At 36.6% G+C, this 22,411-nt stretch overlaps 1 protein-coding gene and 1 long non-coding RNA gene across 6 annotated transcripts in view; one reads left to right on the forward strand and one right to left on the reverse strand.

The window, feature by feature from the left end:
* The window catches only part of PTPRB (protein tyrosine phosphatase receptor type B), a 133,897-nt gene that overhangs the window by 79,546 nt on the left and 31,940 nt on the right, over positions 1–22,411 (forward strand). For all 5 annotated transcript variants that reach the window (XM_074270541.1, XM_074270542.1, XM_074270543.1 and 2 more), the window contains 8 exons: positions 2,217–2,480; positions 3,823–4,092; positions 6,236–6,499; positions 8,988–9,251; positions 10,345–10,626; positions 15,337–15,615; positions 17,124–17,273; positions 21,054–21,297. In XM_074270541.1, coding sequence (XP_074126642.1) covers positions 2,217–2,480; positions 3,823–4,092; positions 6,236–6,499; positions 8,988–9,251; positions 10,345–10,626; positions 15,337–15,615; positions 17,124–17,273; positions 21,054–21,297 — 2,017 coding nt within the window. The remainder of the gene's footprint in view (positions 1–2,216; positions 2,481–3,822; positions 4,093–6,235; positions 6,500–8,987; positions 9,252–10,344; positions 10,627–15,336; positions 15,616–17,123; positions 17,274–21,053; positions 21,298–22,411) is intronic.
* LOC141544424 (uncharacterized) overlaps positions 1–22,411 on the reverse strand; it is an 80,366-nt gene that overhangs the window by 6,358 nt on the left and 51,597 nt on the right. The window lies entirely within an intron of this gene.

The raw sequence follows: 22,411 nt of genomic DNA on the forward strand, positions 1-22,411 counted from the left end.
AAAATATTTAAATATCCTTTGGAATAAAGGTAGATTGTGTGTGAAATGCAATATTATCTCTCATATAGAAGAAAGACTAATGTTCAGGATACAATTTCATCAGTAAGGATATGGACAAAATTACTGAGACTGGTAACTCCTAGATTTTGGAGGTGGGAAGGCTAAGAAGGAGCAAAGATATATAGTAAAAAGTCCTATTCTTTGCTTACCCTTTCCATTACACATCCCCATCATCTAGATTAGAAAATCTGTGTAAAAAAAATGTTTGGCCCTTTCTTCATACCAAAAAAGAAGTCTGAATTTTTTTTTCTTTTATGAGTGTTCTGTAAAATTTGGATTAAGTAATTGGTCATAATTTCTGTGTCATCTGCTGGGCTTTGCATATCATCTATGGCTTCCACAAAACTTCCCCCAAAATTCCATTTAATTTTTTATTGCATCCTTAGATATGCTGGCATGGCACTTCTACATTTCCATCAAAGCCCAGATCAGAACTTAGGATCTTATGACTGGAAGACTGAAGAAGCATAATTTTAAAAGACTTAGAATTGACATCAAGGTCTAGGTCAACTCAGGGGTATTTAGAAGCTTTAATCAAAAGATCAGATAAAGGGTGGAGATGATTTTTACCCTTTGCCTGACACCTTGAGGAAAATTCTATGATTCTGTGAAGAGAAAGTAAACAAGTAAATGAAGATCAGAGGAAAGTGTTTTTAATAGCATTTTTCCAACTAAATGCGAAGATAATTTTTAACATTCTTTTTTTTTTAATTTTGAGTTCCAAATTTTTGCCCTTTTCTTTCCCTTCCTTCCTCTCTCCTCTTTCTAAGATGGTAAGCAATTTAAAGTAAGGTTATATATGTTCAATCATGTAAATAATTTCTACATTAGTTGTGTTGTTAAAGAAGAAATTGAAATGATTAAGTTCTAAAAAGAAAATAACTGATCAAAGAATAGTCTTCTTGTTTTTAAAATGTGCCAAAATTCTTTTAAAGTCAGTAAAAAGGTCATTTCATTTTGAAGTTCTTCCTTTCAAAGCCATAATCTCTCTTTCAGTGTCAGTTTGAAACCTGGTATGGAAAACAATGTCCTCAGCCTATTTCCAGGAAGTAGTCCAAGCTAAGTAATATAAGCAAAGAGTAAAATGTCATTATAAATCTTGCTAGACAATGGAGAAACTGCCATTGGTCTGGAGTAAATGGAGGGGCCTTGGGAGATCTAAAAATAAAGATTTGCTGCCTTTGCTTTCAGTACTCTCCAGAACCCTCCAAATAGGCTGAAGGAATGTGACTACTCTTGCTACTAAACATTTAAGCTCTTGAACTCCAAGTCTCCTTTTCTTCCTGTGCCTTTATCCATTCTTTGTGCCTGGTCTAAAAAAGGCAGCATGGCATAACAGAGAGAGAGTACTTGTCTTGGTGGAACAGTGAATGAAGGGCAATGAAGAGTCAGAAAAACCTGAGTTCAAATAATTTCTTAGACACACTGTGACCCTCGACAAGTCATTTAATCTCTCTCAGTTTTCATTCCTCCATTTATAAAATGGAAATAACTGTAGCTCCTACCTCAAAGATTTGGTGCAAGGGTCAAATGATTTAATTGGCTTAAAGAATCTTACAAATCTTAGAGCGCTATATAAATGCTTGTTGTTGCTATTGGTATTGCTGGTTTTTTTCTGGGTTCAAACCTGGCTTTGTCAATTCCTTCCTGCATGACCTGAGAAGGTCATTATGACATAGAGCTGGCCTTGGAGACAGGAAGACCTGGGTTCAAATCCTAACTGTGACACATACTAGTTGTATGACCTTGGACAAATCATTTAACCTCTTAGTGCAGAGAAAGCATTGACCTAAAAAGGCAAAGGGAATTTCCCCATCTGGAAGTTCCCTTCATCAATGAATTCAAAAGTTCTGTTCCTATCCCTATGACCTTGGACCAGTCACTTCTCTCTGGAACTAAGTATCTCTCTGGAACTTCAATATCTGAAGATATTTAGGGCATAGGACTAAGTGGTTTCTAAGATTCCCTCCATCTCTAAGTGAATGATACTAGCAGTCAAGCAGAAAAGCAGATCAAGCCAGTTAAACATATTACCTTTTGTTTGGGTTCCCACCATAGACCTAAGAATTTCAGAACTTTGGGTTGAAAATATTCCCAATAAATTATCTAAGTTGTCACTTTTGATTTTTTCTTCTTTTTAATTTTTTTTTTTTTAGCTCCCAGTCCTGTAAAAAATATACATGTTTCTCCAAATGGAATGACAGACAGTCTGAAAGTGAACTGGACACCTGGTGGAGGAGATGTGGATTCATACACAGTGACAGCATTCAGGCAAAACCATAAAATTGATTCACAAACCATCCCCAAGCATATCAATGAATACACATTTCACAAATTAGAAGCTGGGGAACTGTACCAAATTGTGGTAGAGTCTGTCAGTGGTTTCTTAAGTAACCAGGTAGAAACTCTTGGTCGAACAGGTGAGTGTCAAAATGAGCAAAAGATCTAAAGTAATATTAGCAGATTGCTTATGGCGGGAAACTGGCCCAAAATTATTCTTTGACAATCTCAAAATTTAGTAAACACAAAACATCTAAATGCATTTAAAGTAAAATGTGCAATTTAAAAATGAATTTAGAATTAATTTGATGCAATAATAAGAATTATTCATATAATTTTCCCTCTCATATGTACCTCTTTATATTTTTCCCTATTGTTGGAAATTATATAAAAGAAATGAAAATTTAATTGTAAGAATCATGTGATTCAATGAATTTTTAGTGCCCAAATGAATTCTGGTTATATTTTTTACCTATCAAAAATGATAGAAATTTAGATTCTGATAATAGTCCGTGCTGTATAGCTATAGATGTCTTAAAATATTTTTCTTGGTTGAAAAATGCTTTTCATGAAGGTAAACATATATATATATATATATGTGTGTGTATATATATATATATATATATATATATACATATATTATACACACATATTTTACAGTTTAAAACAAATTTACCATAATAAAGGAAGAACAAGTACCCAGTTCCAAGAATTATACATCTATTTCATATTATAATATAATATGCTATATTATTATGCTATATACTGTATCACATTATTTTTATTATATCATATTATTTATTAATCATAAGTCATACTTCTATCAATTGGTTTGAATTAAATGGTTTCTGAGATCCATTTCAAGTTTAATATTCAATGATTAGCTAATCCATTTTTTGTTTCAATTCATTTAAAGATTGCTGCCTTGATTAGCACCCTATTTAAATAGAAATGTATTTCCATTTCACAAGATTTTTCTTTCACACTTAGAAACGTCTTGAAATACTAAGAGCTTACTTGCATAATTTACCTTGAGAATAGAAATGTAACAAGAAGTATAAAATCTTAAAACATTAACTTATACTGTATACATATCAAACTTCAGTTAGAACCTAGAGATTGGGTAGAATTCTACCATCTCAAAAATCTTTGGGTTTCAGGTTTTTCACCAATCCTCCAGTATTTATCAGCACTATTCTGTCTTCTTTTCTGTACATCAGTGGTCTAAACCTATAACACTGAATAAAATTGAAAAATTGAAGTCATTACTCAGGTAATTAAGGCCCAGAATACTTTTTATAAAGTTCTTCTCATGTGTAGATATTTCATAGGATATGTTCATGGGAGAAATTATTTATGATTTTAAAGTACCATGTGAGCAGGAAGTTATTGATTTTTGTTTCTTTGTTCCTCTAGATAAGATATGCCCTGGAAGATCTAATTTAATCTAGTTCCCTTCCCTTTTGTTGTTGATTTTTGCAGTGCCTGCATCTGTCCAGGGATTATATGCAGATAATGCATACAGTAGTCACTCACTGATAGTGAATTGGCAAGGAGCAGCTGGCATGGCAGAGAGATATGATATCCTGCTTCTAAATGAGGAAGGAGCTCTACTGCGCAACAAATCAGAGGTGGCTTCAGCAAAGCAACACAAATTTGAAGATTTAATACCAGGAAAGAAGTACAAGATACAAATATTAACTGTCAGTGGAGGTCTCTTCAGTGCTAGAGCTAAAACTGAAGGCCGGACAGGTAATTAAAATCAGGAAGCTATGTGGCACAGATGATAGAACACTAGTTGTTTGATCCTAGGTGAGTAACTGTAACGTGCTCTCCTGGCAGTTACAATTACTAGTCTGTCCTAGACCCACCAGAGTACCTTTGACCACTGTCCTCTGCAGTGTGAACTCTACCCGGCTCGCCTCCTCTGAGGCCTTCTAAGGTCTCTGGCCACAATCTCTTGAATCTATAGCTTAATAACCGGTAGCGCACTCAAGAACAACCACGTGTAATCTTAAAAGCCTTTATTATACCTACTCACATAATGCCCTAGCTGATGCCCTGACTTGTTGGTTCCCGAGTGAACACCTGGTCAGAAGACCCACGTGTTCACTACCAAAACCCTTACCTCTTTCGGCTACCCATCTTGGCTTGGCCACCCAGGCTAGGAGCCAGGGTGAACAGCAGGAGGTTAAAAAGGGGGCGGTTGCTGCCTGCAGTGGGCTTACATAGGGCCTGTGAGGTCACACACACAGCCAATCAGCGAGAGAGTCACCCATTACGAAACTATCTCAATATGGCCAGGATCCCGCCCAAGGGCAGTCCTAATATCCACAGAAATTACTTCCAGGCCTCAATCTCCCGATGCACTGTGTCCGCCCATTTAAAGGGCCCTTACAAGTAACTTCACCCTCTTTGCCTCAGTTTTCTCTTCTATAAAAAATGAGTCGGAGAATAAAAAATGGCAAACTGCTACCATATCTAAATTGGCAAATAGGATCAAAAGAGTTAGATGCAATTGAACAACAATCCTGACCTGAGAAACATTTCTAAAATTAAAATTGTTCATAAGAGGCAGTGTTGAATAGTGTCTAGAGTTGGTCTTCATGGTGGAAGGACCTGGTTTCAGTCTAGTTTCTGAAACATACAAGCTGAATAACCCTGAAGAAATTACTAAACCTCTCAAAACTTTAAACAACTTTTCAAGACTAGAAATTGCAGAGAAGGCATTTGTAGAGGGAGATTCCTTATTTAGAACTTCCCTCTCTGCCCAAAGGGCTATAAAATTGTACATATCCTTCGATCCAGCAATGTCACTACTGTGTCTATATCCCAAAGAGATCATAAAAGAGAGAAACAGACCTGTATGTGCAAAAATGTTTGTAGCAGCCCTCTTTATAGTGGCAAGGAACTGGAAACCGAGTGGATGCCCATCAGTTGGAGAATGGCTGAATAAGTTATGGTATGTGAGTGTTAGGGAATATTATTGTACTATAAGACATGGTGAGCAGGCCAATTTCAGGAAAAGACTTACATGAATTGATGCTGAGTGAAGTGAATAGAACCAGAACAACACAATAACAAGATTATGTCATGATCAGCAATAATAGACTTAGCTCTTCTTAGCATTGTAGTGATCCAAAACAATTCCAATAGACTTGAGATGGAAAATGCCATTCACATCCAGAGAGAAAATTATGGAGATGAAAGCTTAATATTTTCACTTTTGTATTTGCTTTTTCTTTCTCATGGTTTTTCCTCTTTGGGTCTGATTATTTTTTTTTTGCACAATATGACAAATATGGAAATATGTTAAAGAGAAAGACAGAGAGAAATTTTCTCTCTTATTTAAAATTGAGGCCCAGTGTCTTTAAAAAAAAAAAAAAAAAAAAAAAAAAAAAAAAAAAAAGATTGGTTGCAAAGAACTAGATGGTGCAGTAGACAGAGCACTAGTTCTAAAGTCATAAATTCCCAAGTTCAAATCTAGCCTCAGACACTTAACACTTACTAGCTTTGTGATACTGGGCAAGTCACATAACCCCAGTTGCCTCAAAAAACACACAAAACCAAAAATAAAAAAAATTAATTACAATGGAAACTTTTGAAGATCATCAAGGAAGATGCAAAATGTAACATCACAAGACTAGTGCCTGAAACAGCCTCATCATTTAGGATGCATATAGGATATCTTCTCATATTTTATCAGTGAAGGAAAGGCACACACCTACAAGGCCATTGTTGGATATTCAATGATTGCCACTCACTAGTAATTGATATTAGGGTTAGGGCTAAGTCTTCTTGCCTTCAAAATACACTTTCTCTTCACTCTCACCACTCTGCTTCCCAAAGGAAATGACTTTGGTATTCTAACGGTCTTTCCAATTCATGATTTCAGTTCCAGCAGCTGTGACCAATCTGAGGATCACAGAGAATTCCACCAGCCACTTAGCATTCACTTGGACAATCTCTGAGGGAGAACTAAACTGGTACAACATCTTCTTGTACAACCCAGACAAGACACTTCAGGAGAGAGCCAAGGTGGACCCTGGAGTTCAGTCTTGTGCATTTCAGAACCTGATGCAAGGCAGAATGTACAAAATGGTTATTGTCACTCACAGTGGGGAGCTTTCAAATGAGTCATTTATATTTGGTAGAACAGGTAAGCACTCATTCCCCAGCCAAAGGAGCAACATACAAATAAGCAGAATGTTAATGAAATTACTATTTCTTCACTGTCATATATCTCTCTATTTGATGACATTACAGTCTATACATATGTATGTATATATATATGAAGATATATATGTATACACATACACATACATACATGTAAATGCTCACATGTGTGTGTGTATGTGTGTATTTTAAAGAAAAAGACAAATATGACTCTTTTTCCCCAACACTGCATATAGAATGTGGCCTTTGTGGTTTTGGTGGGCAGAGCTGTGATTTTATGGGCAGAAGAAATCTCAGTGAAGAAATTCCTTCTACCAATGCACATTTGTAACTGTTCCATAATTTCAGAGATGATCTTCATCTTGAGCAATTGGGTGGGTATCTTGCCATTATTTAAATAATCATCATCTGGGGCAGCGAGGTAACAAGGTGTATTGAGCACCAGCCCTGAAGTCAGGAGATCCTGAGTTCAAATGGAAACTCTTGAAGATACTTAACACTTCCAAGCTGTCACCCTGGCCAAGTCACTTAACCCCAATTGCCCCAGCAATAAATAAACAAATAAATAGCCAACATCTGTCAGTTGTTGCTGAGTCATATCTAACTCTTGTTGGAAAAAATGGGAAAAAATACTAAAGTGGTTTGCCATTTTCTTCTCCAGCACATTTTACAGATGAAGAAATTAAGGGAAACACAGTTAAGTGACTTGCCTAGGATTACAAAGCTAGTAAATGTCTGAGACCAGATTTGAACTCAGGAAGCTGACTCAGGATGCTGGCTCGAGGCTCAGCATGCTATCTAGTTATTTCAATATGTGTCAGAGACTAAACTTAAACCCAAGTCTTCCTGGCTTTGAAGCCAAATCTCTATGAATTACTCTATTAGCCCTTGTTTATATACTCTATGTTTGTCTAATCATCTGTCTCTTTGTCTCTCTCTTTCTCTTTCTGTCTCCTCTTTGTCTATCTCTCTCTCATACACACACACACACACACACACACACACACACACACACACACACACACACACACACATGGTATATCTCCTTTTTCCTCCTTTTTTTCCTTTTTTCTTTTCTTTTTTATGTACTTTTCCAGTCTTTCTGACTTTGGTTGGTTACCACTACAGTATTTTAGTTTAAAATGAAACAACTTTTACTGATATTCTCAGGGACTCTCTGAGTCACTATCATCAAGCCCCTCCCTTCTCCTTCCCATGTATCATCTTTTCTATTTTTTATCAGCACAGATATTATGTAAAAAAGATGGAGGGGAGGGAAATGAAGAAAAGAGAAGATACAACATAAGGCCAGAGATGAGTGCCTGAAGCAGTCTAAAAGACTAAAAAGTCTTAGGAAACACATTTTGTGTAGAATATCTTCTCATGTTTTATTGGAGGATTTCTATATGCTATAAACTAACAAAGACCATTCATGTATTTAAATTGGGGCTAACATACTGACTCACTATATTTTTCCCTTGCTACCTCTCTCTCTCCTTTTTTGGGGGGTATAAAAGTAGGAGACTGGTCTAACCTTAGAGTTGGTTAGGTGGCATGGTGAATAAAACTGGGACTGGAGTCAGAAAGACCTGGTTTCAAATCCAATCTTAGGCACTTACTAGCTATGTGACCCTAGACAAGTTCCAAGTGTTCTCTTTGCCTCAGTTTGTCAACTGTAAAATGAGAATAATAGCATTTGCAACACAGGACACTCATCAAATAAGATAATATTTGTAAAACACTTAGTACAGTACCTGGAACAGAGTGAGTAGTATAAAGAAAGAAGCTTATTTCTTCATCTTTCAATTATGTAGGTGACTATTTAAATGTTTTGATTTCAGATATTTGTAAAAGAATCCAAAGGAAATTCCTATTCTAAATTTGAAAAGGATATGGAGATGGATTTGGCAGATAGAGTTGTTTTTATTTTTTTATTTTGCTTAGTTGGTATATGGATTTTATTTTCATTGGATTAACCAGATGTTTTGCTCAAAGAGAAGGAAAGCATTTCATTTTTGCAATTAATGATAATTATGAAATCTAAATACTCTTGAGAAAAGTGACACAATACATACTAGAGTATAAATGGCTATTAACCAACTTTGTCAAGTTTTAATAAGGGACAGAGTAAGGAAGGGAACTCAGAGATCCTTGAGTATTTGCAGAGTAGTTAACATAGAAGCAGAGAAGCCCCAAAAGGGAAGACTGAAGAAATAAAGCCATATTTTTCTCTTGGATAGATCCTTCTGTTTAATGGAATTAAACAGTTCAGATGCAGAGTGAAGTATGAGCCTTCAGTATGTTTAGAGGTTATGATTCTTTTCTCAATACATCTATGTATACCTAACCTTCAAGAAGAGAACGAAAGATCACATCGGCCATTTAAACTAAACTTGACTTTAACTGTGGTCCCAGAAGTCTTTATTCCTCACAATTGTGTACTCTGTGGTAATTTTTCCTTTTTCCTTCAGTTCCAGCCCCAGTGAATAATCTCAAGGGATCCAATCAGAATATGACAGATAGCCTTTGGTTCACCTGGAGCCCTGCCCCTGGGGATCTAGATTCTTATGAACTGATTCTTTACAACCCCAATGGCACACAAAAGGAAAACTGGAAGGCAAAAGACCTCATGGAGAAACATTTCCATAACCTTGTTCCTGGAAGAAAATATACTCTGAGTGTGGTGACTCATAGTGGTGACCTTACCAATACCATCAATGCTGAAAGCAGAACAGGTAAGATACTCAGCTGCCACTGTCCAGATGAACAACAGTCCAAAATGGAATCATCACATGAAACATTTGGAAGTTTTTTGAAAATAGGATTGTAATCATATGAACACGATGAAGACTAAATCTGTGGTTTCATTAACATAAGGAACCCCTAGATCAAGAAACTCCTTCCAATGTAGTCCTAGTACCTTCTTTTTTGGTCTTAGAGAGTTGTCTTGGGCACTGACAATTTAAATGATTACCAAGAGTCACAGCAGTATGTATCAGAGGTCAACTTAAATCCAGGTTTTCCTGATGCTAAAGCTAACTGTCTACACATTACTTCTTACAGCTTATCATTAAATTTTAATTTAAAATTTGATAAACAAGAAAAGCATGGGTGTGCTACTCAATCAATCCAATTTTTATTTTGATGCTACCAGTATGGAACAGTCTAATGGCAGCTTATTTTTCTAGACTTTTTTTCTTATTACTTCCTATAATTAACACAGTTCCAGAATTGCTCTGCTTCCCTGAATTGGGGATTTCCCATCTTAATACTTTTGTGCAGGCTGTACCTCATGCCTAGAATAATCTGCTTCTTCCTCACCTCTACCTTTTAGAATCTTAAGCTTTTTTTCATGGTTCAGCTCAGATACTACCTCCTATAGAAAGCCTTTTTACATTTCCCCTATTACCTAGTAGTTTTTTCCTCCCAAATTATTTACTCATCTGTGTAAGTATAGAAGGTAAGCCACTGGGGGACATAGTCCAATTTCTAGTTCCATAGAACCTTTCAATAATAGAATCAAGCCAACAAACATATATTAAGTTCCTACTCCAGATGCTAAGTACTAGAGATACAAAGAAAGGAATGAGATAATCCCTGACCTTGAGAAGTTTGCAGTCTAATGGAGAATTCAATGCATAAAACTGAAATATTAATTAATTAATATCAATAACTGCTAACTGAAATAAAATCTCACTTTTTTGTCAAATGGGATTGCAAATTTGAGGCATAATAAGAGACATAAGAAAAGTATTTTTTGTGGTGTTAGATCTGACCAACATGTAATTTATAAAACCCTCACAATTCTTTACTTTCTTTTTTATACAGCACCAAGGCCTCCCAGTACTTTGTCCTTTGCTGACGTGGCAAATACTTCCCTGGCTATCACATGGTTGGGTCCACCAGATTGGACAGATTATGATGACTTTGAGCTGCAATGGTTTCCAAGAGACCAACTCACCATCTTCAACCCCTACAGTAACAGAAAATCAAAGGGGCGCATTGTATACGGTCTTCATCCAGGGCGAGTCTATCAATTCAATGTTAGGACTGTTAGTGGTGAATCCTGGAAAACCTACAGTCAACCGATTTCTGGAACAGTGAGGACAAGTATGTCATTTGAGGGACCAAAGATTCTCAGGAGGTGGGGGTAGGAGGAAGAGTTGCCATTTAATCATTTCAGTAGTTTTTATTTTAATTTCCTGTTTATGGAGGATTGTCTGAATTCATGTGGAAAACAATGTGGGTTATAGACTTGTTTCTTTTTATATTTGCCATGATACTAAAAATAATCCACTCTGATCAGAATCCTTGAAAGAAATCAGTCTTTACAAACCATTGGTTTTAAGAAAGTTTTTTTTTAGAATATTTTGTTCCCTTCCTTTGTTTCCATTTTTCCCTTCCCTTCCCTTCCCTCCCTCTTTTTCTCTTTCTCTCTCCCTCCTTCCCTCCCTCTCCACCCTGTCTCTCTCTCCATCTCCCTCCCCCCTGTCTCTGTCTCTCTCCCTCTCCCTCCCCTCCTCCCCCTCCCTCTCCCTCCTCTCCTCTCCCTCCCTCTCCCTCCCCTCCTCCCCCCCCTCTCTCTCCCCCCCCTCTCCTTTTCCTTCTCCCTCTCACTTTCAGTTATCTGAGAAAGGTAAGAATAGTATCTGGGAATTGTTAGGGACAAGGATGGATGTTGGTTACATTTGCATAGAAACAAAGCTTCTACCCTTTTTACTTAGACATTTTCAAAATCTTTGATCCTTGTAGTAATATTATAAAGTAATTTGTACAATGAGTGCAGGAAGGTCTTTTGATTTCAGGGAAAATGGTTTTTAATGCTGGCTAGAGTTGAGGGGGCACAGGGCAGGGGCCTGTGATTTCAATATTTTCCAATAATGATTTCAAATTTAAATAGAAATGGAGGCTAAATTTTCCATAAGGATTTCTGCAAACTGGGCTGCATATTAATTTAGAAACCCATATATTACTGTTATTTACATTTTATTATATTTTTATTTATCAATTCTGTTAAACATTTTCCAGTTACATTTTAATCTAGTTTGGATGGCACTTGGGAGGCTGCACAATGCTCCAGGTAGTGTGTTTGACATCTCTAAATTTTGCAGAATAGATCCCAGACCTAGTGTAGTGTTTTTTTTAATCAATCACCTGGATACTGGAACAGAGAACATATTCTCTTTGCAGGTAGTAGTATTTTCAGAGAATGCTAATCTAGGGGAAATGTTTTACTTCTCTGAGATTATTCTGAAAGATGAAGAATAACTGAAAGTTATTCTAAAAAGTTAAAGGAGAAGAAGAATTATAAGTTCATAGGTCTATGGAGAGAAGGGACCAAAAAGGCCAGTGAATCCAATTCCCTCCCCATTTTAGATATGAGGAAACTGAGGGACAGAGAGGTTAAGTGAATTATGCAAGCTATCACTGCCAGGAAGTTCCTAACACAGGATTTAAATGTTCCTAACTCTACCTCCAAAGCTTTATCTACTGCTCTATACTGGCTGGATCTAGGGGTTCATTTTTGTGAGTAGAATTCAATTTTATAGTCACTTATATTGCCAGTGGGGCAACTTGGTGGCACAGTGGATAGAGTGCCATGCCTAAAGTCAGTAAAACTCATCTTTCTAAGTCCAAATTCAATCTCAGATGCTTTAGCTGTATAACCCATAGCAAGTCACCTAACCCTATTTGCCTCAGTTTTCTCATCTATAAAAATGAACTTTAGAAGGAAATGACAAACCACTCCAGTACCTTTACCAAAGAAAACCCTAAATGGGGTCACAAGACATAACTGAACAAGAACATTGCCAGTGGTATTCATTTTTTGCCCACACATATTATTTAATTCACCATCCAGGAACTGTGTACCAGCTTGTATTTACTTATGTAAATACAAAATGCCATTTCCAGTGGAGCTAAAAATTGAGGAAATAAGGAAGATGTAGTGTTCTTTGTTAGTTTTCTGGAGGTCTCTGGAGCAGCCTTCTTTTCAGCAGGCTAATCATTCTGAGAATAGCCAGGTTTTAAAGTCCAAAGTCCAAATTCTTCATTGTCTCCTTGCCTGAAGCTTGGGTTAGCTTTCTTGAGAACCTTTCAGCCTTGTTCTCAGTGGTAGAAGTGCAGAAAGCCAGCCACCATGGTGGTGTGAAATGAAGTGAATGAATCTGACTCTGATCCTGGCTGAGTTTGTCCCAGCTTATATGCTCTACACTGAGTATAAACTAATGTCACTAGGAAACTATTATTTGTTGTAAGATTAAATCAATCATACTGAATTAGAGAACTATTAATCACCATGCTAAACTAGATAAGGATTGTCTTATCAATTCCACTGACTTAACACCTTGTAAGAATCCTTGTTTTAAGTACAAGAGTTCTGGCCCATAACAGAAGAATTTCAAGAGGCAAAAACAAAGAGATGGGGGATAGAATATCGTGTATGGAGACCAAAAAATCCAATTTACCTCTGTATATGAGAGTAATTCACCTGTTATCAGTGAACCAGATCATGAAGGGCTTTAAATGTCAATAGAAGAGTTTATATTTTATGCTTGAGTCAAGTCAGCACGTATTTTTATTAAATTTTTACTATGCAGCATCTATTTCTATTTCTATGGGCAGCATGGGAACCACTGAAGCATCTTTAATAGGGACAGTGACACAGTTGTACTTGACTTCAGGATTATGAGCATCCTCTCTCTCTTCCTAGAGTCTGACATATGAATATATTCACACTCATGGGCAGATGCATGCCCATCCATAAGAACATAAGCAGTATTACCACATGTAGGAGCAGTGGATCATAGACTTAAAGTTGGAAGGAACCCTTAGAACCCATCATATCTATCCCCCTTCTTTTGAGGCATGGATAGTGACTTTTCCTGGATCATACAACTAATTTAGGATTTGAATACAGGGAATACCTTGTCAGTTTAATATACCAAGTTATCTCTCATATTCCACTGGAACACTCTATACTCACACTGAATCTGTCTTCACTACTTACCTGCTTGACCACAGATGAGAAAATTAAGCATGATTTAGATAGAAAGAAACAGAAAATACCTCATATCTGTATCCCGTAAGCAGAAATAATGACAGCAACCCTCACAATAATGACAGCATCTGCAATTTAGGAACCATTATCCCCCACCAAGTGGCTTAGTCTTCACAGCTGTTCCATTTGGGAAATTAAGACAGGTCTAGTCTTAGCTTAACTATCTGGAGCTCTGTTAAGTCAGAGGCCCAGGTAAGATGCCAAGAAGTAGAGTCAGACTAGCTTTTCTCCTTTGTCTCATGGCTTTTAATATAAATTTTTTAAAAATTGTCTTCCAATATTCTGGGTGAACGGGGCTGGAAATCAACCTCTATCTCCCACCCAAACAAAAACCTACATATATTAAATCACCATTGATATCTGTAGATCAAACTATTTCAACATTTATCCATAATGGTTAAGTAAGCTGTCACAAAGTCATCAGGATGGCTCTATAGTTTATCTCCATCTTTATTACAGAGGTTACAAAATCTAAGGGCCAAACAAGGTGGTGGATGGTGGAAGGGCAGCATCAAATTAACTGCCTAGTTAATTGCATGGTCTTACGGATTGGATTGCTTTTTAATATCAGTATTGGGATACATTGTATATATATAGCCTCTTACAATATAATAGCTCCAAGATTAAAAAAAAAGTTCTACAAATGTCATTTATTTATAAGTAATATCCTAGATCAGCAATTCTTAATTTTTTTTTTGGTCTCAGCACCTCTTGATACAATTAAAAATTACCAAGGCCCCCAGATCTTTATCTTTTGTTTTGTATGCTAGTTACATTTCCTGTATTCGAAGCTAAAATCTTTTACTCTTATTATGAAAATTATTTTGATCTCAGGAAACTCCCTGAAAGAGTCTCAGGTACTACACTTTGAAAACCACTGACCTAGAACAGTAGTTCTTAATTTGAAATCTATGAATCTTTAAAAATATTTTCATAATTGTATTTCAAGTCAACAAATATTTATTAAACTCTTATGAATGTGCCAGGCACAGTGCTAAGTGCTGAGTATACAAAGAAAGGTTTAAAAAAAAAAAAGGGTCTCAAGATGCTCAAGAAGCTCACAATCTGTCAGGGAGACAATAACTGAACAGCAAACTAGAGAGAAGGAAAAGTGGAAATAGCCTCATAAGGAAGGTACTAAGGTCAAGGAGGACCAGGAGAGCAGGCATCTAGGTGACTCAGTGAATAGAACACTAGCCTTGCAGTTGGAGGAATTCAAATCAGGCATCAAATACTTACTGGCTGTGTGACTCTGAGCAAGTCACTTAATCATATTGTCTCCTCTCTCCCCACCAAAAAGGACCAGGAAACTAAATGTTGTAGAAAGAGACTTGATGGAAGCCAGAGGAGTCAGGAAGTGTAAATGAGGAGGGAGAGAGTTCAGAGACACTTCATGAAAATGCTTAGAAATGGAATATTTTGTGCAAGAAAATAAGCAATAAATAGCAAGGAAGCTATTGTCATTGGTTCACAGGGTGCTTTGTTGGAACAGGGGAGGTAGATACTTAGATTGATTCCTCTGAAATTTTGTATCAATTTCATTTCATTTTAAAATAGGCTACATTAGACTGACAAAGGAATCCATAAACATCAAAAAGGGTCAAGAATCCCTGGCCCTGAGGTATTAGGGAGGTAGTTATTATTTAAATATTAATATCAGTTAGTTTTGCCCAGAGGAGATGAAAGTAAAAAACTACAAACAAGAACCAACCATTGTCAAGTTCTGAATCCATTCTATTCTTTCCCTTCTCTCCTACCAGGACCAGACAAGATACAAAATCTACATTGCCGTCCACAGAATTCCACAGCCATTGCCTGTTCCTGGATTCCTCCTGATTCTGACTTTGATGGGTATAGCATTGAATGCAAGAAAGTAGACACAGAGGAGGTGGAATTCTCCCGAAGGTTGGATAAAGATAAATCCCTACTCAATATTATGACCTTAGTCCCCCACAAACAGTACCGTGTGTCCATCAAAGTACACTCTGAGGGTATGACCAGCGATATCGTGGAAGAGACCACAATCACTATGATTGATCGTAAGTATTCATCTCCACACCACCACACTCTTTCCCAAAGTCAAAGAGGAGAGCTTTGCCATTGTCCATTAGTTTTGGTGTCAATTGTTATCCTTCATTTTAGAAAAAGACCAAAATGACATCACTATGTTGGGGTCAAGAGACAGTGTGTCCAACCATGGCTGATCAGTAGTACACTGAAGGGGAAAAGATGAAGGAATCACTTATTACAAACCTAATATGAGCCAAGTACATAGTGTTTGTGCCAGATGACACAATAGATAGAGTACTGCATCTGGAGTCGGGAAGACTTGTGTTCAAATCTGCTCTCAGATACTTATTAGCTGTGTGATCCTAGGCAAGTCACTTTACCCTGTTTAATTCAGTTTCTTCATCTGTAAAATGACCTGGAGAAGGAAATGGTAAACAATTCCAGTATCTTTACCAGGAAAACCCTAAATGGGATCAGAAAGTACTGAAAGACTGAAACAACTGCATAACAAACACAACAGATAGAGATCTCAGCCTCAAGAGTCCATCCTCTCATTTTACAATTGAGGAAACTGGAGCCCTGTGTTGACCCTTCCCAATAATCTGCTTTATTGCCCCTTTGAGAAGAATTAAGAAAGCAGAGCCAGTATCCTACAATTGAAGTTTATAAAGGTTTCTTTTTATAGGGCATCTTCAAGTTAAGCAAGATGAGTAATCTTAATAGACCTGTGTGAGTTGCTGCTTTGCTCAAAATATCACTTTTATGGATATGATAAGAACTATAGGGTTCCAAAATCATTCAATGAAGCAACTCTAAGGAATCCTCCTGAGGAATCACCTTTTTCATTACCTTTAATGCACCACTCACATATTGCTTACTTCCCGTACCCATTTTCTACTAGGAAGGTTAGAAGTTTGGTGATTGCAGACAACATAAGAATCAAAATGTTGAGATTCAAAAGACAACTCTAAGAGTTGGAGTTGCAGATCAGTGAGGTGTGTCAAAAGAATTTGCAGACTTGAACCCATCTCCAAGTCAAGGGGCAAAGTTTATTGTAATTATAATGCCAATTGAAGTAGGCTAAGTTCCAAAAGGATTTAGCAAAGAATGAGGAGAAAGAAGATAAATTTATAGGACAAAATTAGAGAGGTCAGAGCTTCATGTTACTTATTTGTTAATTTTATAGCTTACAGGTAGATTTGAGGGGTGATCTATTCATTATTGTCTCAAGAACTTGATTACTGTTGATTATGTGTTTATATGGAGCTTGATTATATGTTGGTCAGTAACTGACCAACAGATTATCTATCTGACAGTCAATAATGTTTGTAGGACTATCCTAAGGCCAAAAGATTTTAGAATCATTGACAAGACAGATTGTTAGAACAATAGCACTCAATGTCAGGGGACCTTAGTATTACTACTATATTTCCTTTAGAAGCTGTACACATTTCAAAAATAATTTAGACTTGGTTGGGTTGGTTGATGTGCTGATTTCAGAATCCTCAAACCTTCTTTATTCCTTATCCTCATTCAGGCCCTCCTCCTCCACCTCCAAATATTCGTGTGAATAAAAAGGATGTATTAATTAGCAAGTCTTCCATCAACTTTACTTTTAACTGCAGCTGGTTCAGTGATACCAATGGAGCTGTGAAATACTTTACAATAGTAGTGAGAGAGGCTGATGGTAAGTTTCAGGAAGTAACAAAATTGAATGACACTAAAATGCTTTCCCAGGAAAAGGTCCATGGTCCTCCTCTGATAATTTTAAATGAAAAATAAGGCATCTTATGAAGTATTATTTGGGGAGAGGGACACAAGGTAGAACTTTTTTAGGGACAGGGCCATAGATTAAAGAAGGGTTTCTCAAATATTTTCTATTTCTGACCCCTTTCATCTGAGAAATTTTTACATGATTTGAGGTATCTAAGTATATAAAACAGGTATACAAATCAAACATTTACTGATAAATTATTTTAAAAAAATTTTTAATAATTATTTGGCATAAATACAATTTTAGCATTTATTTAAAATAAAAGCAAATTCACATTGCTAGTGGGCTTGTTTATTTTTATATAAAGAATTAAATCTTGGCAGCATATTTGATTCTTTTTGCTGTGACCATATTTTTTGTAGCCCCCCCCCACCATATTCAATTATGCATCCTCATATGGGATCACAACCCATGGTATAAGAAGTTTTGAATTAAAGGACCACTCAAGGGTGCTCCCTGATCCATGATTCTATCATTTTTTAAATTTAATGCTGAGATGTAATTACTCACAGATTTGCTCAGTTCATTCAGAAATGAGACAAAATCCCACTGCTGTGAAGAATAATGAAATAAGAAATCTATTTCTATATCACAATGATCACTAGAAATAATGTGCTTTATTGTGCTAGTTAAAGCAAATTTTTATGAATAATCCTAGGCCAAAAATAGTCTCTATGATTCTTTGTTCATTTAAAGTCCTTTTCTGCATTTTAAAAAAGGAGCACTAAATTCTTCCTTCAAAGCCTTTTATCCACCCTTGCTTCAAGCATAAAAAAGTCCAAACTCCCAAACTACTGACTGCACAAAAAAATCCACAAGCTTTATAGATTGTATCTTATTAGTCATTCAACTAGTATTTACCTCCAAGTGCCCTTCTAGTTCTGAATCTATAACTCTTGAGATTTTAGAGGAAATTTTGTGTTGAAGATGATTTTTAGACTTACTAGAAGCAAAACTCCTTAATGCAAAAAATATATTGTTAAGCTAGATAATTGCAGATGTACTCTTCTTCAAAAGTAATATGATATTAGATAAGCCCTAGTATTGTTGATGTACTCATTGAATTCCTGAGTTCCTGATAAAACAGAAACTTTAGACAAAAACTACACCATCAATACAACTCTTCCAATACTACTATTGAGGTTGGGAAGGGGACCTCACAAGTCACAGACTACAATGCCAGAGAAACTAAGGCAAGACAGAGATTAGAAATTTTTAATATTTTCTTAATATAGAACTTGGACTAGTGAGCTGAATTGGACTCTTGTCTCAAAGCATTTAGCCATGAGCAAGGGATTTTAGAGATTTTTATAGGGCTCCGGTGATCAGGGAAACAAAGGCAAAGGGGATAGAGCACTGGGTGGATGGAAGTTCCAGAAAAGGACCAAAAATTCAGTTCTAACAAATTGGGGGTAAGGAGAGAAGATCATAAGTTCTGATAAGTTGGGAATGAAGAAACTAGAGACAGGAAGTCTGAGATCAGAAAGATAGGGGGGTGCCATCTAGGTATTTGAGATAAGCCATCTGGAGTTTTATGACTCTTTGCAATGTAGAGTAGCCAGTGTTCTGAGGTCCCAATTCTCTCAATTCTAATGGCCAAGAAAGAGGACATAGGGTGGGGTGGACCTATCATACTAAGTCAGAGAAACTGAAATGTTATAATTCAGGGAAACTAATGCAGGGAAACTGAGATATTACAATTCAGGGAAACTGAAGCATTACAAGGCCAGTGTCAAAGGTGTCTCAAAAGAATTTGCAGGCTTGAACCCATTTCCTGGTCAAGGGGCAAAGTTTTATTGTAATTATAAGTTATACTTCAAAAGTACTATGATATTAGATAAGCCCTAGTATTGTTGATGTACTCATTGAATTCCTGAGTTCCTGATAAAACAGAAACTTTAGACAAAAACTACACCATCAATACAACTCTTCCAATACTACTATTGAGGTTGGGAAGGGGACCTCACAAGTCACAGACTATAGTGCCAGAGAAACTAAGGCAAGACAGAGAGTTCCAAAAGTTCCAAAGTTCCAAAAGAATCTAGCAAAGTGAGAAGACACCTTTATCCAGCTTTATATTATTGTCATGTTAATTCTGTGGCCCAGAGGTAGGATGAGGAGTGGTCTCTGAAATTTGGTTCTCAGTGACCAACAGATTTATCACTATTGTCTCAGGAATTTGGTCAGTGGGACTATCCTGAGGTCAGAAGCTATCTGACAGTCAATAATGAATTAAGGAATGGTCTATTCAGAATCTGACAGATTGTCGTTCTTAGACTGGATGTGGGAAGGCCCTGAAACAGACTCCAAAGCCAGAAGATTTAGGATTATTGATTTATTATTAGAACTGAAGCTTCCCTAAGATCAGGGGACCTCAAAATCTTTGTCTTCCCTAGAAACTATTACATCACTACCATCCTTAAGGACTGGATTTTAATTAATGTCAATGCAGAAGAGCAATGGTCCAAATAATCCAGACTTCAGACAAACTCAAAGCTATTTGTACAACCTAAAATGTATTTGCATTCTATGGGGCAAATCTAATTCTAACTAATGTATAATAAAACTCTTTTCCAAGCTCCTGCTAATAGCACATACATTTTGATGCAACAAAATTGTAGAATTATCCAATAAAATCATTTTTATCTCCCAACTTCTCCCTATCAAGTGTAAATAGTATCTGACCTGTATAATATGTCTTTATGTGTATATGCATTCCCATCTATATACTTTTATATGTAAATTTACCCTCCTAGATGGAGAACTAGCTTTAAATTTCACGCATAAATATCTTGGACAGGTCATTTAAATCTATCAATCAGTACTTTAGGCAATTCTCTAAAACCAACATTTGCAGAGTTGTTAGAAGGAATTAGCTCACCTAGAAGTTACTTATAGCAATGAAACATAATTTTGCATTGACAAAGCACTCAGACATGGATTTACTGAAAGGAATAGCTTGAGATGGGCATTGATTGAATAGTGGAAAGAAGTTGGGCAAGAATTTAGAATTTCTGTAGCTTGCAACTGAGAGTTGATTGTATAAAGACTTATTAGAATGGGTGTTAACTTGTTTTGGAGGTAAGGGAAAGAGTGAAGTATGGGAAAAACCCTAGATAGACATGAAGTATGGTGATATTTCATAGATTTCTTGATCATTATTATGCTCTAGGCAAAGCCCTAGGGTGGAACAAGTAGAATTTTGCCTCAGACTATGGAAATAAACTTCCTGAACATGAGCTGGTAGAAACAATGGAGTTTACCAACTAGTTACTTAAAATAGGAAGCTACTACTACTGATGGTTCACTTCTTCCAGCAACTACACAGCTCAGTGAGCTGGGTACCAACCCAGTTCCCTCTTCTTGAAGACCCCTTCCTGGGGAAACTATTGGGTGCCCTGGGGCTTCAGCTGACATGATCATACCCGATAGGTTCATAGATTTCAATGCTTTAGTTCTCTCCCATTTCAAAAACTGTTTTTGACAATTTTTATGCAATTTACCTAAAGGGTAAGAGCTGTTGGTTATAACTCTGACTCTGAAGTTACTGGGGGAAGGAAGAGGTAGGAAATGGAGGTCTACCAATCATGATTTCAAGTTACTCACCAGTGCAAGGAAGTAACTCTTCAGTGACTTCCCCAAACTATAGTCTGTGTTCTTAATACAAAATCTGTGTGCATTTCCCACTTCCAGGCAGTGATGAGCTAAAGCCAGAGCAACGTCATCCCCTGCCTTCCTACTTTGATTACCGCCACAATGCGTCAATCCGTGTCTATCAGACCAACTATTTTGCAAGCAAATGCACAGAAAGTCCTGAGATCAACTCAAAGAACTTTAACATTAAACTTGGAGCAGAGATGGAAAGCTTGGGTGGTAAATGTGATTCAGATCACCAAAAATTCTGTGATGGTCCCCTGAAGCCCCACACTGCCTACAGGTGAGACTAGTTGCTGTGATTATGCTTAGGAGAGATAGATACAAGACATTATTTTACTGGGTGCTGTGCTTTTTGGGCTGGAATGTGTGCTTTTAAAGGGCTGAAGTTATTGCCATAACTTTTTGGATTTTAGGGGATGATATATAAAAGCGCCCTGCTTTGTTTCTTAAGTTCCTTCATCATTCTAAGAATAGTATATGTCATTTTATGCAAATCCAAGTGTTCTGCTTAGACTCTCTTACCTGTGGTATAGTGGCTTATAGAGTTGGTTTGGATATCTAGGAGACCTAAATTCAAAATCCTAGCTCTGTCCTCTCATCTGTGTGACTTTCTGCAAGATACCACCTCTCTGAGCCTCAGTTTCATCATCTATAAAAATAAAAGGATTCTACTTGATGATCTGTAAAGATTCTTTCTAGACATCTAGAACTCTGGGTCTGGAGTCAGGAAGACCTAAGTTCAAATCCAGCCTCAGACACTTACCAGCTATATGACCTTGGGTAACTCACTTCACCCTGTTGGCTTCAGTTTCCATTTGTAAAATGAGCTGGAAAAAGAAATGGCAAACTATGCCATTATCTTTGTCATGAAAATTCCAAATAGGGTCACAAAAAAAATCAGACATGACTCAAGAATAGCAACAAAAGGTTTCTTCCAAGTCTAGAACTATGGTTTTATGATTCTTCATAATTTAATGGAAAATTTTATTTTGTTGCCTTCTGCTTCTGATTGTACCAAAAAAAATGAGTTTGGAGATTTATAAAAATGGAATAAACCTAATTTGACTTCTAGTTTGAGTTCATTGATGAATTCAAATGCATTTTATTTTCCATTTTAAATCTGGGCAGTTTCAAAGTTTAATTTGTTTACTTTAGTAGCTATGGACTGTGGTACACAGAGTCTGGAGATCTGATTTTGAGTCTTTCTGTATTTCTTTAGGTCAAATCATTTAATTCATCTCTCTGAGCTTTAGTTAAATCAGTATTTCATAAGTATGTCTTATGTGCTCCACACTATGTAAAGCATTGGGGATACAAATAAAGGATAAAAGATGTCCTTGCCTTCTAGGAGCTTACAATCTAAGGGAGGGATTCACAATCTAATGAGTTCCCTC

This window comes from Sminthopsis crassicaudata, chromosome 5, assembly GCF_048593235.1.
Source record: "Sminthopsis crassicaudata isolate SCR6 chromosome 5, ASM4859323v1, whole genome shotgun sequence".
NCBI classification, from domain to species: domain Eukaryota; kingdom Metazoa; phylum Chordata; class Mammalia; order Dasyuromorphia; family Dasyuridae; genus Sminthopsis; species Sminthopsis crassicaudata.